The sequence below is a fragment of the Bos mutus genome, chromosome 13 (assembly GCF_027580195.1).
Source record: "Bos mutus isolate GX-2022 chromosome 13, NWIPB_WYAK_1.1, whole genome shotgun sequence".
Taxonomy (NCBI): Eukaryota; Metazoa; Chordata; class Mammalia; order Artiodactyla; family Bovidae; genus Bos; species Bos mutus.
This window is the reverse complement of record NC_091629.1, coordinates 61,920,432-61,934,606: the sequence shown is the minus strand read 5'-3', so window position 1 is coordinate 61,934,606 and position 14,175 is coordinate 61,920,432. Positions and strand designations below refer to the sequence as shown.

At 38.1% G+C, this 14,175-nt stretch overlaps 1 protein-coding gene across 16 annotated transcripts in view; it reads left to right on the top strand.

Annotated features, from left to right (window-relative positions):
- The window catches only part of ZNF438 (zinc finger protein 438), a 198,962-nt gene that overhangs the window by 89,062 nt on the left and 95,725 nt on the right, over positions 1-14,175 (top strand). For 13 of the 16 annotated variants that reach the window (XM_070381852.1, XM_070381848.1, XM_070381851.1 and 10 more), the window contains one exon: positions 12,627-12,704. The exons of the other annotated variants lie outside the window; for them this stretch is intronic. In XM_070381852.1, the coding sequence (XP_070237953.1) occupies positions 12,703-12,704 (2 nt within the window). In that variant the 5' untranslated portion in view covers positions 12,627-12,702. The remainder of the gene's footprint in view (positions 1-12,626; positions 12,705-14,175) is intronic. 16 annotated transcript variants of the gene reach the window in all.

Genomic DNA, 14,175 nt, shown 5'->3' with positions numbered 1-14,175 from the left:
CCTTTCAGTGCAAGAGGTATCAGAGAATGTGTGGCCATCTTACTCTGCTACAGTTCACCCTCTGGCCACAGATGATTTACATTCCTCCTATATTCTAAATGTACTCAGCCCCTTCCGAGAATCCGAAGTTGTCATCCGTCTATGGCTTTATTCTCAAGCTTCAGGTCCAGGACCTTGTCATTTAAGTCAGGTCCAAACGTGCAGAAAGCTTGCCTGGTGTAGTTGCCTCAAGAGACAAGTTATTTATTCGGCATATATTAGAGAGGCAGGCATAGAATCACTGCAATAAGCATTTCCATTCAGAATCAGGAAGCAAGAGGTGCATAGCTTTCACTGGTTCATAGTAATTTTGAAATCCTAATGCTGTCATTTCTTTACTAACATTATTTTTACTCCCTGGAAATGATTATCCATGGCTCCTGACTTCACCCTAGCAACTCTGAGTCATCCATCATTTTATATAAAAAATGGTTCATGTTTACAACTGGATAGTCTTGCCAGCCTTGCTTCCTGCTGGCAGAAATTTGAGAGTTCAGAAGCATCTTTTCAGTTTTTTTCTCTTTCTGCTCCTGTCAGCCCTATATGACATAATTCTTTTAAAAACTTTGTGAAATTCCTGTGTATCAAATTATAGTCCACTCTGTTAGACAGAAGCCACATTCACATTTGTTTTGAGATATATTTTTTTCTACTTCAGACTGTGAGTAAAGGCATTATAAGATGATACCCATAAGATTCTGTGAAGCTTTTCTGTTTGAAAGAGAGTCCAAAAGGGACACCCTCAAAATTCCTATAGGATTTTTATCTAAAAAAGATAGTCTTATGAGGCACACACTCTTAAGATTCTTAGAACTGAATTAGATATAACATGTAATCATGGTATTTTACAGTCACATTCTAGAAAGTTTTGTCCCAAAACCATGCTTTACTGACAGCCCTAAACTTGACTTTTTACTTTGAAGCTATATCTTAGTTTTCTGTCTGGGCAGAATGGGGACGAGGAAATGTTTTGTTTTAGAAAAGAGCAAGTCCTGGCTCCTTAAATTCCTGAAAGTGAAATGGTTCTTTTGTTAGCTCTAAATTCTGCTTGAAAATGGAAGAGTTCTTTTGTTAACTTACCTTTCTCTTTGAATCCCGTATTATACTAGGCTAAAAGAGACTAATACTTTGACCTTCTGCCTGGCAATCTCCTTAGCCAAATCTACCACTTTATTGGGCACGTTTTCTCTTTTCTTTTTTATGCAAGGAATAGTGTTGCACAATTTCCACCACCGTGTAAGCGGGCTTGTCATTTCTCCATCTGTTAACATTTTCACTAATGTCCTTCAGGCTTTCATTAACAGTGTTTTTAAGGACCTCCCTGTTTCTGCTCACCACTTGGTCCCAAAGCCAATGTCAGTATTTTAAGATTTTTATTACAGAGCCCCCACTTCCATGTGCCAGTATCTGTTATGGTTATCTAATTCTGTTACAAATTACCTAAAAACTTACAGTCTTAGAAAAACAGTCATTTTGTTGTACTTCACAGTCTGTAAGTCAGTGCAAAGGGCAGGCTCAGCTGGTGGTTATTCTTCTCCATGTAGCATCAGCTGAGGTTAGTTGGTGGCATTCAGCTGAAGGATGAGCTGGTTGCAAGTCTCTAAGACAGCTTCATATTTACATTTCTGGTACTTTGATAAGAATCATTCAAAAGCTAATTTTGGCTGAGGCTGTCAGTCAGAGTGCTTACACCTACCTTCTCCAGGATGACAGTCTTACTATAGTTAAATGATGGTAACAGTAGCACAAAAGACAGGAAGAAAGGAATAGATATCTTCTGTTGTAAAATTCTTATTTCTGAAGTGATAAAATTGTCTGAGTCACCAGGGAAGTCCAAAATATTATTAAAACTTAGGTTGTGGTAAGTTAAAGCTCTGTAGTTTAAACACCAGAGCAATAAAACTGCAAAAGAAACAGGTACATCTAATAAGCCAACAGGGAAGATAAAGTAAAATACTAAAAAATATTCAGTCACAGATAAGGCAAGAAAAAATGCGAAAAGGAAACAAAGAATAGATTAGAAAATAGCTAGATGATTATTTCAGATTCAGCCATATAAATAGTTACATTACGTATAAATGATTTAAATGCTCTGAAGACAGATCATCAGGCTAGATAAAAAAGCAAGACCTAACTACATACTGTTCACAAGAAATCCTATTCAAATATGAACACAAGTTATGAGTAAAAGAATTGAAGAAGATATACCATGCAAACACTAATCACTAAGAAAACTGGATTGGCTATATTAATTACAACAACATAGGCTTCAGAACAGAGACTATTACTAGCAATATTGAGACATATTTCATAATGATGAATCAATTTATCAAAAAAAATAACAATCCTAAATATCTATGAGTCCATTAACAGAGCTTCAAAATACTTGAAATAAAAATTTACAGAACATAAAGGATGTTGTTGTTCAGCCGCTCAGTCATGTCTGACTCTTTGCAACCCCATAGACTGCAGCACACCAGGCTTCCCTGTCCTTCACCATCTCCCGGAGTTTGCTCAAACTCATGTCCTTTGAGTTAGTGATACCATCCAACCATCTCATCCTCTGTCATCCCCTTCTGCTGCCTTCAGTCTTTCCCAGCATCAGGGTGTTTTCTGATGAGTTGGCTCTTTGCATCAGGTGGCCAAAGTGTTGGAGCTTCAGCTTCAGCATTAGTCCTTCCAGTGAATATTCAGGTTGATTTCCTTTAGGATTGACTGGTTTGATCTCCTTGCTCTCCAAGGGACTCTCAAAAGTCTTCTGCTGTACCACTATTCGAAGGCATCTTTTTTTAAGTGCTCAGCCGTCTCTGTGGTCCAGTTCTCACATCCATATGTGACTACGGGAAAAACCATAGCTTTGACTCTACGGATCTTTGTCAGCAAAGAAATGTCTCTGCTTTTGAATACATTGCCTAGATTTGTCATAGCTTTTCTTCTAAGAAGCAAGCATCTTTTAATTTCATGGCTGCAGTCACCATCCAAAGTGATTTTGGAGCCCAAGAAAATAAAATCTGCCAATTTTTCTCCATCTGTTTGCCATGAAGTGATGGGACCGGATGGATGCCCATGGTCTTCATTTTTTTTTTTTTTTCCAGTTTTTAAAAATGTATTTATTTTTTTTGAAGGATAATTGCTTTACAGAATTTTGTTGTTTTCTGTCAAACTTCAACATGAGTCAGTCATAGGTGTATATATATCCCCTCCCTTTTGAACCTCCCTCCTATCTCCCTCTCCATCCCATCTCTCTAGACTGGTACAGAGCCATTTTTTGAGTGTTGAGTTTTTAGCCAGCTTTTTTCACTCTCCTCTTTCACCTTCATCAAGAGTCTCTTTAATTCCTTTTCACTTTCTGCCATAAGGATGGTGTCATCTGCATATCTGAGGTTATTAATATTTCTCCTGGCAGTCTTAATTCCAGCTTGTGCTTCATCCAGCTTGGTGTTTTGCATGATGAACTCTGCATATATGTTAAATAAGCACAGTGACATATACTGCCTTGTTACCCTTGAACATAAAGGATAAATAGGTAAAACTACAGTTGTAGTTAGTCTCAAACACTTCTCTCTCAGCATTTGGTTTATAAGTAGGCAAAATATTAATAAAAAAGAAATCTGGAACAACACTGTTAACCAGTTGGAGTTAATTGACATTTATAGAATCTTGCACTCAACAATAGAAGAATACACATTCTTTTCAAGAACACATGAAATTTTCATCAAGGTAGGTCATATGTTAGATCATAAAACAAGTCTCAATATATTTTAAAAGATTAAAACTATGCAGGACATGTTCTTTCACTGTTTCTAAATTGTATTAGAAATGAATAGCAATAGAATATCTAGAATTCCTTCCCCAAATATTTAGAGATTAAATAGCACACTTTTAAATAAAGCATGGTTCCATGAAATTACAAGAAAAAGTAGAAAATATTTTTAACTCAATGAAAAATGAAAACACATGGGAACAATATTTATGCAGCAAAAGCTGTGATTAGAGGAAAATGTATAGCTTTAAGATACAGATATTAAAAAAGAAGAAAAGTCTAAAACCAGTTATCTAAGCTTTCACTTATGGAAGCTGGAAAATTAAAATGAACCCAAAGTAAGTTGAAGGTAGAAAACAAGAAATAGAAATCAATAAAATAGAATATTATAAAACAGACAAATGATGGAGAAAAATTGGTGAAAACAAAAGCTTTTTAATCGATAAGATTAGTTGGCTCTCTTTAGTGGCAGTTCAGTGCCTTCCATATATTCCTAGATATAAGAGGTTAAAATTGTCCATGTCTCTTAAGTTCTAGACCCAAAAACTGGTGTCTTGTCATAGCCACCATATTTTATTGGTCAAAGAGGCCATTCAGATTCAAAACTTGGAAAGTACATGTGTACCCACTTCTCAGTGGGAGGAGTTTCAAAATATTTGTGTCACTCAAGCACAGTCATATTTTTGAAGAGCTTATGAATGAAAAGAATACTGAATGAACTGCAGTAACAAAAATGGAAGAGCACCTGTGAGATGAGACTGTTAGAAGGCCTCTTTCCTGAGTGTGTGTGCTCAAAATGAACACTGGCTAAGGATCAGGATTGCTGCATAAGTGAGACTCTATGAGGGAAAAGAGAAACCGTGGAAGTTTTGGTGATCACGTAGTCTGACATATTGAACTGGAACCTAGGGAGCCTTCAGACACACAGCTGGTTTTCCCCATAGGTTGTTTACTGAGCCTTGAGACAGGATGGGAGGTTGGGAAGTTGAGCTGGAAATATGCAGTGATGTCTTCTGCAGTCTTGCAGTGCTTAGGAGACAGTCTCTTTGTGGTAGGGTTAGGATGCAGCTGCAATAAGCACAATTAATTTCACCTTTGAGATGTTTTACACCAGAAGTAAAATAATTAGATTGACGTGAACAGCTCCTTACCCTACCAGTCTAATAGAGGGAAGGATGGACCCTCACTGGGAGAAAATAATGTCAGCCATAGTTTTATGGCTATTACATTCAAAATATTGAGAATACAGTAAAATGTTATATGACATGTAAAAAGTAAAAATATATATATATATGTTCAAAGAAGATAAATAGAAGCAGATCTGCCAGTGATACAGATCTAGAAGTTACCAAACAAATATTTTATAGTTGTTGTAAATGTGCTAAAGGAAATGAAGCAGTTAGAAAAATGGATGAAAAGATGAACAATATTAATAGAAAGGTGGAAATATTTAAAAAAATAATCAAATGGATATCCTAGGGCGGAAAAATATGACATCTGAAATTAAGATTTGAGTTTAAGAGCAAAGTAGGCACAACAAAAAATAAATAACTAGAACTAGTGAACTAAAGGACAGTTCAGTGGGAAAGTGTACAATCTCAGAAAGGAAAAAGAATGGAAAGAACAAAACAGCTTAGGAGACATAAGATCAAGTCACTTCATCTAACATTCATGTGGTTGGAGTCCCCGGAGGAGAAAATGAGAAAAGCAATATTTGAGAAAATAATGACCAGAGGTTTTCCAAACTGATTAAAGATAGCAATCCACAAATTCAAGGAGCATAGGAAACTTAGTGAACCCGAAGCAAGATTAATATGAAGAAAATCACACCTAGGTACAACTTGGTGAGACTTGTGAAAACCAGCTATAAAGAAAAAATCTTGAAACAATCGAAGTAAACTCCACTACCTTCAAAGGAACAGCAGTAAGGTGGCTGACTGTCCTACAGACATTATTAAAACCAGAACATTAAGGAATGACATCCGTAAATACTTGCAGAAAGGAAAAATACTGCCAACCTGAACCTCTGTACCCAGCAAAAATATTTTTTTAATGAAAGCAGAAAAAAAATGTTTTTAGACAAAAGGTGGGAGATTTTATCACAAGTAGAACCATAGTGCAGAAATACTAAAGGAAGTTATTCAGTCTGAAGAAAAGTGATCCCAGATGAGCCATAGGACCTCAGGAAAAGTGAGGAGCCTAGGAAAGCCTATGAATAAATATAAAAGATTTCAGACCATTGAAAGCAACAATATTAATGTTTTGTGGGGCTTTAAACATAATTAGAAATAAAATATTTAAAATCAGTGGAACAAAGGGTTAGTAGGTGTAAGTGAAGTTAAACTAACATTTTTTTGTCTCACCCAGGAAGTGGTAAAAGTCATCTGAAATCAAGGAAGTATTTTTAATCTCTAAGATAATTGCTAGAAATATTACAAAGATGTTTAAACAAAAAGTTTACCAAAGGTAAAATAAAATAATTTAAAAAATTGGGTATCAAAAAAAGAACAGAAGGAATGAATAGAAAATTAATAACATGAAAGTATCTTTAAGTATAATTAAATTACATAAATTGGCTTCTTCTTCCAATTAAAACCAGAAATTTTTGGACTAGATTTTTAAAAAAAGACAACAATGTATAGTTAAGACATAAGACATATTTCACATAAAAGGATATGGAAAAAAATAAAAGGTACACTATAACAAATACTGACTAAGGAAATCTTATATGTTAATATCAGACAGAGTAATCCTTACAGAAGAATGAATTATGGAATGCTCTATAATGATAAATGATCAATGCAGTAGGAAGACAGAACAGTGCTAAATTTATATGTTCCTAACAGCATAACTTGAAAATACATAAAGCTAAAATTGACAGGACAAAAAGGAGAACAGATGAATCATAGTTGCAGAATTTTGCAACCTTCTTTCAACCACTAGTGTAACAAGCAGATTTTTAACATGATTGTTAAAAGTGTAAGGTGATAGAATATTTAAACAAGGTTATTAACTTGACCTATTGCTATTCATAGAATATTATTCCCAACAACTGCAGAATACACATTCTTTTCAAGCATGCAAGGAATTTTTACCAAAATAGAACATGTACTAAGCCAAAAAGCAAATCTCAACAGATTTCAAAGGATAACATATAGTATATGTTCCGCAGTAGAATTAAATTAGAAATATCTAACTGAAACATAAAAAAGCCTATATTTGCATGGAAAATAAATAGTATGCTTTTAAATAATCCAAGGGTCAAAGAAATACAACCATGGTCAAAATATGTTGAATAGTATCAAAACTTGTGAGACACAAAGTAATGCCTAGGGAGTATTCAGTTCAGTTCAGTCACTCAGTTGTGTCCGACTCTTTGTGACCCCATGAATCACAGCACACCAGGCCTCCCTGTCCATCACCAACTCCCAGAGTTCACTCAAACTCACGTCCATCGAGTCAGTGATGCCATCCAGCCATCTCATCCTCTGCCGTCCCTTTTTCCTCCTGCTCCCAATCCCTCCCATCATCAGAATCTTTTCCAATGAGTCAACTCTTCTCATGAGGTGACCAAAGTACTGGAGTTTCAGCTTTAGCATCATTCCTTCCAAAGAAATCCCAGGGCTGATCTCCTTCAGAATGGATTGGTTGGATCTCCTTGCAGTCCAAGGGACTCTCAAGAGTCTTCTTCAACACCACAGTTCAAAAGCATCAATTCTTCGGCGCTCAGCCTTCTTCACAGTCCAACTCTCACATCCATACATGACCACTTGAAAAACCATAGCCTTGACTAGACTGAACCTTTGTTGGCAAAGTAATCTCTGCTTTTGAATATGCTGTCTAGGTTGGTCATAACTTTTCTTCCAAGGAGTAAGCGTCTTTTAATTTCATGGCTGTGGTCACCATCTGCAGTGATTTTGGAGCCCAAAAAGATAAAGTCTGACACTGTTTCCACTGTTTCCCCATCTATTTCCCATAAAGTGATGGGAACAGATGCCATGATCTTCATTTTCTGAATGTTGAGCTTTAAGCCACTTTTTCACTCTCCACTTTCATTTTCATCAAGAGGCTTTTTAGTTCCTCTTCACTTTCTGCCAAAAGGGTGGTGTCATTGCATATCTGAGGTTATTGATAGTATTGGATAACTTTAAATGCATATGTTTTCAACATAAGGTATAATTTTCCATCTCAAAAAGCTGCAAAAAGATGTGCAAACTAAATTCAAATAAACTAGAGAAAGCTCAGATTAAACAATATGTCTTTTTTTTTTTAATATGATGCTATTAATTTGAGCTTTCTCTTTCTTTCTTAGTAAGCGTTTGTCAGCTTTATTAACATTTTCAAAGAAACACAGCATGTGAGATCTTAGTTCCCTGACCAGGGATTGAACTCAGCACCCCACGCCCCCTCCCCGCTGGCATTGGAAGCATGGAATCTTAACCATTGGACCACCAGGGAAGTCCCTATAACTTTGATCTTACCCCCAGATTTCTTCCCTTTCCTCCCCAGGAATTTAAACCTGGCTTTTGTAGGTAGTGCCAGTTTTGTTTTGTTTTTTTTTCCACAACCATCTCAAGAAAATTTTTTTAATTTTTTCTAAGTCTATAGATTTTATTTTTTATTTATTTTTTTTTCTAATTTTATTTTATTTTTAAACTTTACATAATTGTATTAGTTTTGCCAAATATCAAAATGAATCCGCCACAGGTATACATGTGTTCCCCATCCCGAACCCTCCTCCCTCCTCCCTCCCCATATCATCCCTCTGGGCCGTCCCAGTGCACCAGCCCCAAGCATCCAGCATTGTGCATCGAACCTGGACTGGCAACTCGTTTCCTACAAGATATTTTACATGTTTCATTGCCATTCTCCCAAATCTTCCCACCCTCTCCTTCTCCCACAGAGTCCATAAGACTGTTCTATACATCAGTGTCTCTTTTGTTGTCTCGTACACCGGGTTATTGTTACCATCTTTCTAAATTCCATATATATGCGTTAGTATACTGTATTGGTGTTTTTCCTTCTGGCTTACTTCACTCTGTATAATAGGCTCCAGTTTCATCCACCTCATTAGAACTGATTCAAATGAATTCTTTTTAATGGCTGAGTAATACTCCATTGTGTATATGTACCACAGCTTTCTTATCCATTCATCTGCTGATGGACATCTAGGTTGCTTCCATGTCCTGGCTATTATAAACAGTGCTGCGATGAACATTGGGGTACACGTGTCTCTTTCCCTTCTGGTTTCCTCAGTGTGTATGCCCAGCAGTGGGGTTGCTGGATCATAAGGCAGTTCTATTTCCAGTTTTTTAAGGAATCTCCACACTGTTCTCCATAGTGGCTGTACTAGTTTGCATTCCCACCAGCAGTGTAAGAGAGTTCCCTTTTCTCCACACCCTCTCCAGCATTTATTATTTGTAGACTTTTGGATCGCAGCCATTCTGACTGGTGTGAAATGGTACCTCATAGTGGTTTTGATTTGCATTTCTCTGATAATGAGTGATGTTGAGCATCTTTAGATTTTAAAGGGAGGGTGATGTGTTCCTTTGCTCTCCACTGTCAATTCAGGATCGAGGTGCCACCTTGTGCGTCAGTTCCTTTTCTGCTAAGTCTTATGCTGCCATCTCCCATTTCGAAGGCTTGTTATTGGTTGATTTCCAAGAGGGCCACCACTCTAATTTCCTCAATCATGTCAGCATCACACTTGAAACTGTCCTTTGCACACCACACTGTGTGATTATATCTGTTTCTTCTAATTCATGTTTTGGGATTTCTGATACTCACAACTCATTATTCTTTAAGTTGCTCAGTTCTGTCAGTCAGAATCATTTCAAGATCTCAGATGCTGAAAGCCCCTTTCTCTTCTCTAACTTTTTTCTTTTAAGCCCTTAAATTCAGATATGTCTTCATTTATGTACTGTTTCTCCACCTCTCCTTCCCTCCCTAACTTCCTTCCTCTCTATCACAGTAAATGGCCTTGTTATTGACCTTAACTCCCTCAATTTTACACCCTTACACACAATAATTTTTATCCATATCCATCACCCATCCTTTCTTCCATTTCTAACCATGAAGAAAGAACAATTTCTCTTCTTAACATGGCTAACTCTACCTTCTCTTGACTTTGCTTCATTATTAATCCCTTTTCCTTCCTTTTACTCTCATTAAAAAGAAAATAGTAACTCTTATTGAAGATTCGGGTTTACATTCAAACTATGCAAGGCCTCTTAAAAGGATAATGTTTGGTAGTTAATTCCATTTCTCCTTTTTCTTTAATTCTTCCATTTTTTTGTTTTCTTTTATTGCCCTCCTGAAATTTCTTTCTAAGATCATGAGTGACTGTTAAGTTATTCTTAGTCCTCCTTCTGCTCTGAAAACACAAGACAGGGTGCTTCGTTCTTTGGCTGTTCTTCTTTGACTTCATTGATAGACATCAGTTTTTTGTGGAAAGCCTGCTTATCAAATAAATAAACCTTTTTGGAGATAAGCAGACTTCCCTATTGACTTGCTATAGCAAGAGTGACCACACAGATATGGGGGTAGGTAGGGGGCTGCTTTAGGAAATGAGTGTAGGGTTTTTATTGATTATGTTTGGGTTTTCAAGTTCTAGGGTGAGATGCCAGAAGTCAGGTGAGTCTTTTGGAGTGGTCAGTTTCTTTAAGGGATGCACACAACGCATGGTTGTGATTGAAAGGCAAAGTCTGTGGAGGCTGAGGATGCTGCACTAGTGACTGTCTGACTGGATGGTGGTAACTGGTCCAGCTCTCAGTCCTGCCTACCTTATGGGGTGGTTATTCTGGTTCTCATTTTCAAGCACACTTTTATTGTATTTTTGATTTTTTAATTCCATTGCTGTTGCCCTGGTTTCTTCTTATCCTGACTGTTGTAGTAACAAAACAGGTCTCACTGCCTTTTCAGTCTTCTTGTAGTAACTCTAAAAGCAGAACCATCTTTCTAGAATATAAATTTGAATGAGTTTTCTACTGAAAACCCTTGATGGCTCTTTTTATGTACAAGATAAAACCACATATACTGAAGGTAGTATTTAGCCCTTTCACAGTAGGACCTGGAGCCCGCATTGCAGTCCTTGTCTGTCTGCTGCTCTGTGGGTCTCCTGTCCCTCTCTCCCTTCTGCTTCCCCCTCCCCCTACCTCCCCCACCTACTTTTCTCATCCTCTCCACCAAACAATGCTCTTGTTACAGAAGCATACTGACTTTCCCAAGCTCACACACTGTATTGTGGCTTCTGTGCCTAAAATATAGTTTTTGTTTCTTCTTGGAATATTGTTTCCAAACCTTACCTTTATCTGATTGCTAAAAGTCCTATCTCTTTTAAAACTGAATTTAAGTGTCACCATTACAGACTATTGGAGAAGGAAATGGCAACCCACTCCAGTGTTCTTGCCTGGAGAATCCCAGGGACGGGGGAGCCTGGTGAGCTGCCGTCTATGGGGTCGCACAGAGTCAGACACGACTAAAGCGACTTAGCAGCAGCATTACAGACTATGTTACTTTGCCAGGACTACATAACAAAATATTATAGACCAGTGACTTGAACAACAGAAATCTGTCTGCTCAGTCTTGGAAACCAGGCCTCTGAGATCTCGGTGTCTGCAGGCTTGATTTCCCTGGGGCTCCTCTCCTTAGCTTCCAGGTGCCCATCATTTTGCCGTGTCCAAATGTGGTCTTTCTCCTGGTGTGTCTCTGTGTTTCCTAACTTCTTCCTTCTATAGGACACCAGACACATTGGATTAGAGCCCACCCTAAAGGCCTCACCTTAGTCACCTTTTAAAGGGCCTTATCTCCAAATACAATCACACCCTGAGGTTCTAGGGCATTGGGGCTTCAACACATTAATTGGAGGGGGGAAGGGATTGGAAGACACAGTTCAGTCCATAATACAAAGCCGTCACATATGTTCCCTGTAGTAAGTATGGATGTGAGAGTTGGACTGTGAAGAAGGCTGAGCACCGAAGAATTGATGCTTTTGAACTGTGGTGTTGGAGAAGACTCTTGAGAGTCCCTTGGACTGCAAGGAGATCCAACCAGTCCATTCTGAAGGAGATCAGCCCTGGGATTTCTTTGGAAGGAATGATGCTAAAGCTGAAACTCCAGTACTTTGGCCACCTTATGCGAAGAGTTAACCTATTGGAAAAGACTCTGACGCTGGGAGGGATTGGGGGCAGGAGGAGAAGGGGACGACAGAGGATGAGATGGCTGGATGGCATCACCGACTCGATGGATGTAAGTTTGAGTGAACTCTGGGAGTTGGTGATGGACAGGGAGGCCTGGCGTGCTGCGATTCACGGGGTCGCAAAGAGTCGGACACAATTGAGCGACTGAACTGAACTAACTGCCCCCTCCAAATCCAGGAGCACTGTGTACCATTTTTAGCATTTACCGTGTGTGCCTTGATGTGGAGTTATTCATGTTTGTCTGTCTCTGGTGGTTTGTGGGTTTCCTGAGGACGGGAGCTATATCTTAACTCAACTTCACCTCTCCCTGCTCTCCATGATATAGTACTGAGTAGGGCTTGATTGGTGGCTAGATTTTAAATGATCTAGTGTAAATCAAGCTTAAATATATTATTTTCCAGAACTTTTAGGAGATTGACATAAAAACATAGGAAGAAAATGTTATACCTCCTATTTTAGAAGTCTTTGAGCATAGCTTGAATTTTTATTTTAGGTTCTTAAATTATACCTAAGTATCAGTTTTCTAGAACTAAATATAACTCTTATGATCTTTAGGTGCAGTCATCTAATTAGCTTCTGTAAGCTACCTATCAATTCTTTCATACTTCCATTACATTTGTTTTCAGATAAAAATGAATGCCATGTCTCAGCCAGCACTGAAAACGTGAAGTTTAGAAGACATTTGCTAAGTCGAGTCAACTCATGTAAGTCCACCCACATCGCTCAGCACCAGCTTAAGACTGATTTAAAATGTGAAGAATTAAGTTCACCACCTTTGATGATTTCTCAAGGCTCAATTGTTCAGAATATCTTATAGTTCCCTTGTATATTGAATCACTGGTCTTGGAAGATATTGGAGAGATGATTACTCACTAAATCTCATGTGCCTGTTGAAAATATAATGTTTAAATTCAAGATATTACTTTAAAAATTAGAGTAGCACCTCATGACCAACCTTTATTTTGTACCAAGTCTAGGTATCAATTCCCAACTATGGGCCAAACTTAATGTTTGTAAAATGGTTTTCCATTGTAGCAAATATATTTTCAGTTTCTAAGTCTGGCTTTTCTGAATATGTTCTTGATAATTAAAGGGAGATGTTTAGTAATTATCACTGGAACCATAAATACATAGCTATTTATCCAAAAACCTAGCTTTGAGGTGTCATCTTAACCAATCCCAACTATTATAATTATCTCCTCATGGTCTTTGTCTTCATTCTGTCGTCTATCCTATTTTCGCTGCCTTACAGATATGCATGTAGAGCCACTCCAATAATTTAAAAACCCTTCAGTGGCTCCTCGCTCACTGCTGATAGAATCCATGCCTTTGCCGGCATTCAGAGCCCTCAAGCAAGCTCCTAAAATGTCCCCATCTTTAGCCAGCTGAGCTTTCTTCCTGTTCTCTGAAATCTCCTTGTTGTTCTTGCCTCTACATCTCGACTTGGACTGTTTTTGTTAGTGTTTCTCTGTAATGTCCCCTGCTCCTCCCTTTCTGGTTTCTCTGCCTGTTGAAGTCTTGTGCAAACCTTCAAGGTTGAGCTCAGGTGTGGAGCGCTCCACGAAGCTTCCCCTGATCACTCTAGCTAGAAGCATGAGCTTTCTTTCTCTCTGCTGACTTCACCCAGGATTTTCTTTATCATTGTTTCAGCATATTTTACCTTGCCACGTCAGTGTGTGTGTGTTGGTGTCTATCTTAGGACCAGAAAATCAAACATTTTGTCTAATGTAGTTTTGTCTTGCACAGCGTTCAGCGTAGCCTTTAACGATGCTCAGTATTTGTTTAACAAATTAAGAATGTGCCTGGGCTTTTCTCCCATCCTCCCCTCTATCTTACATCCTTACAGACACACATGGTCCATATTCATGGCAACCATTCATCCTCGTCTTGTCCCCCTGGCAGACCACCATGCTGCCATATTGCCCTGGGAAAACTGGCCGTGGTGTAATTAGCAAGACACAGTCATTTCCCAGCCTCAGAAATAAACTGTGGTCCCAAAGTTCATGTCCAGTTCCATTGTTTGGAATGCAGAAAACATTTTTCCACAAAAACAGTTATAAATAGTCATTAAGTTTCTCAGTCTGCCCTCCCAAGATTGTTTAACTCATAAGTACTGGTGCAGCCACCACATATCACACTGTTTGTAGAGCAGGGATCCCCAACACATGGGCCACT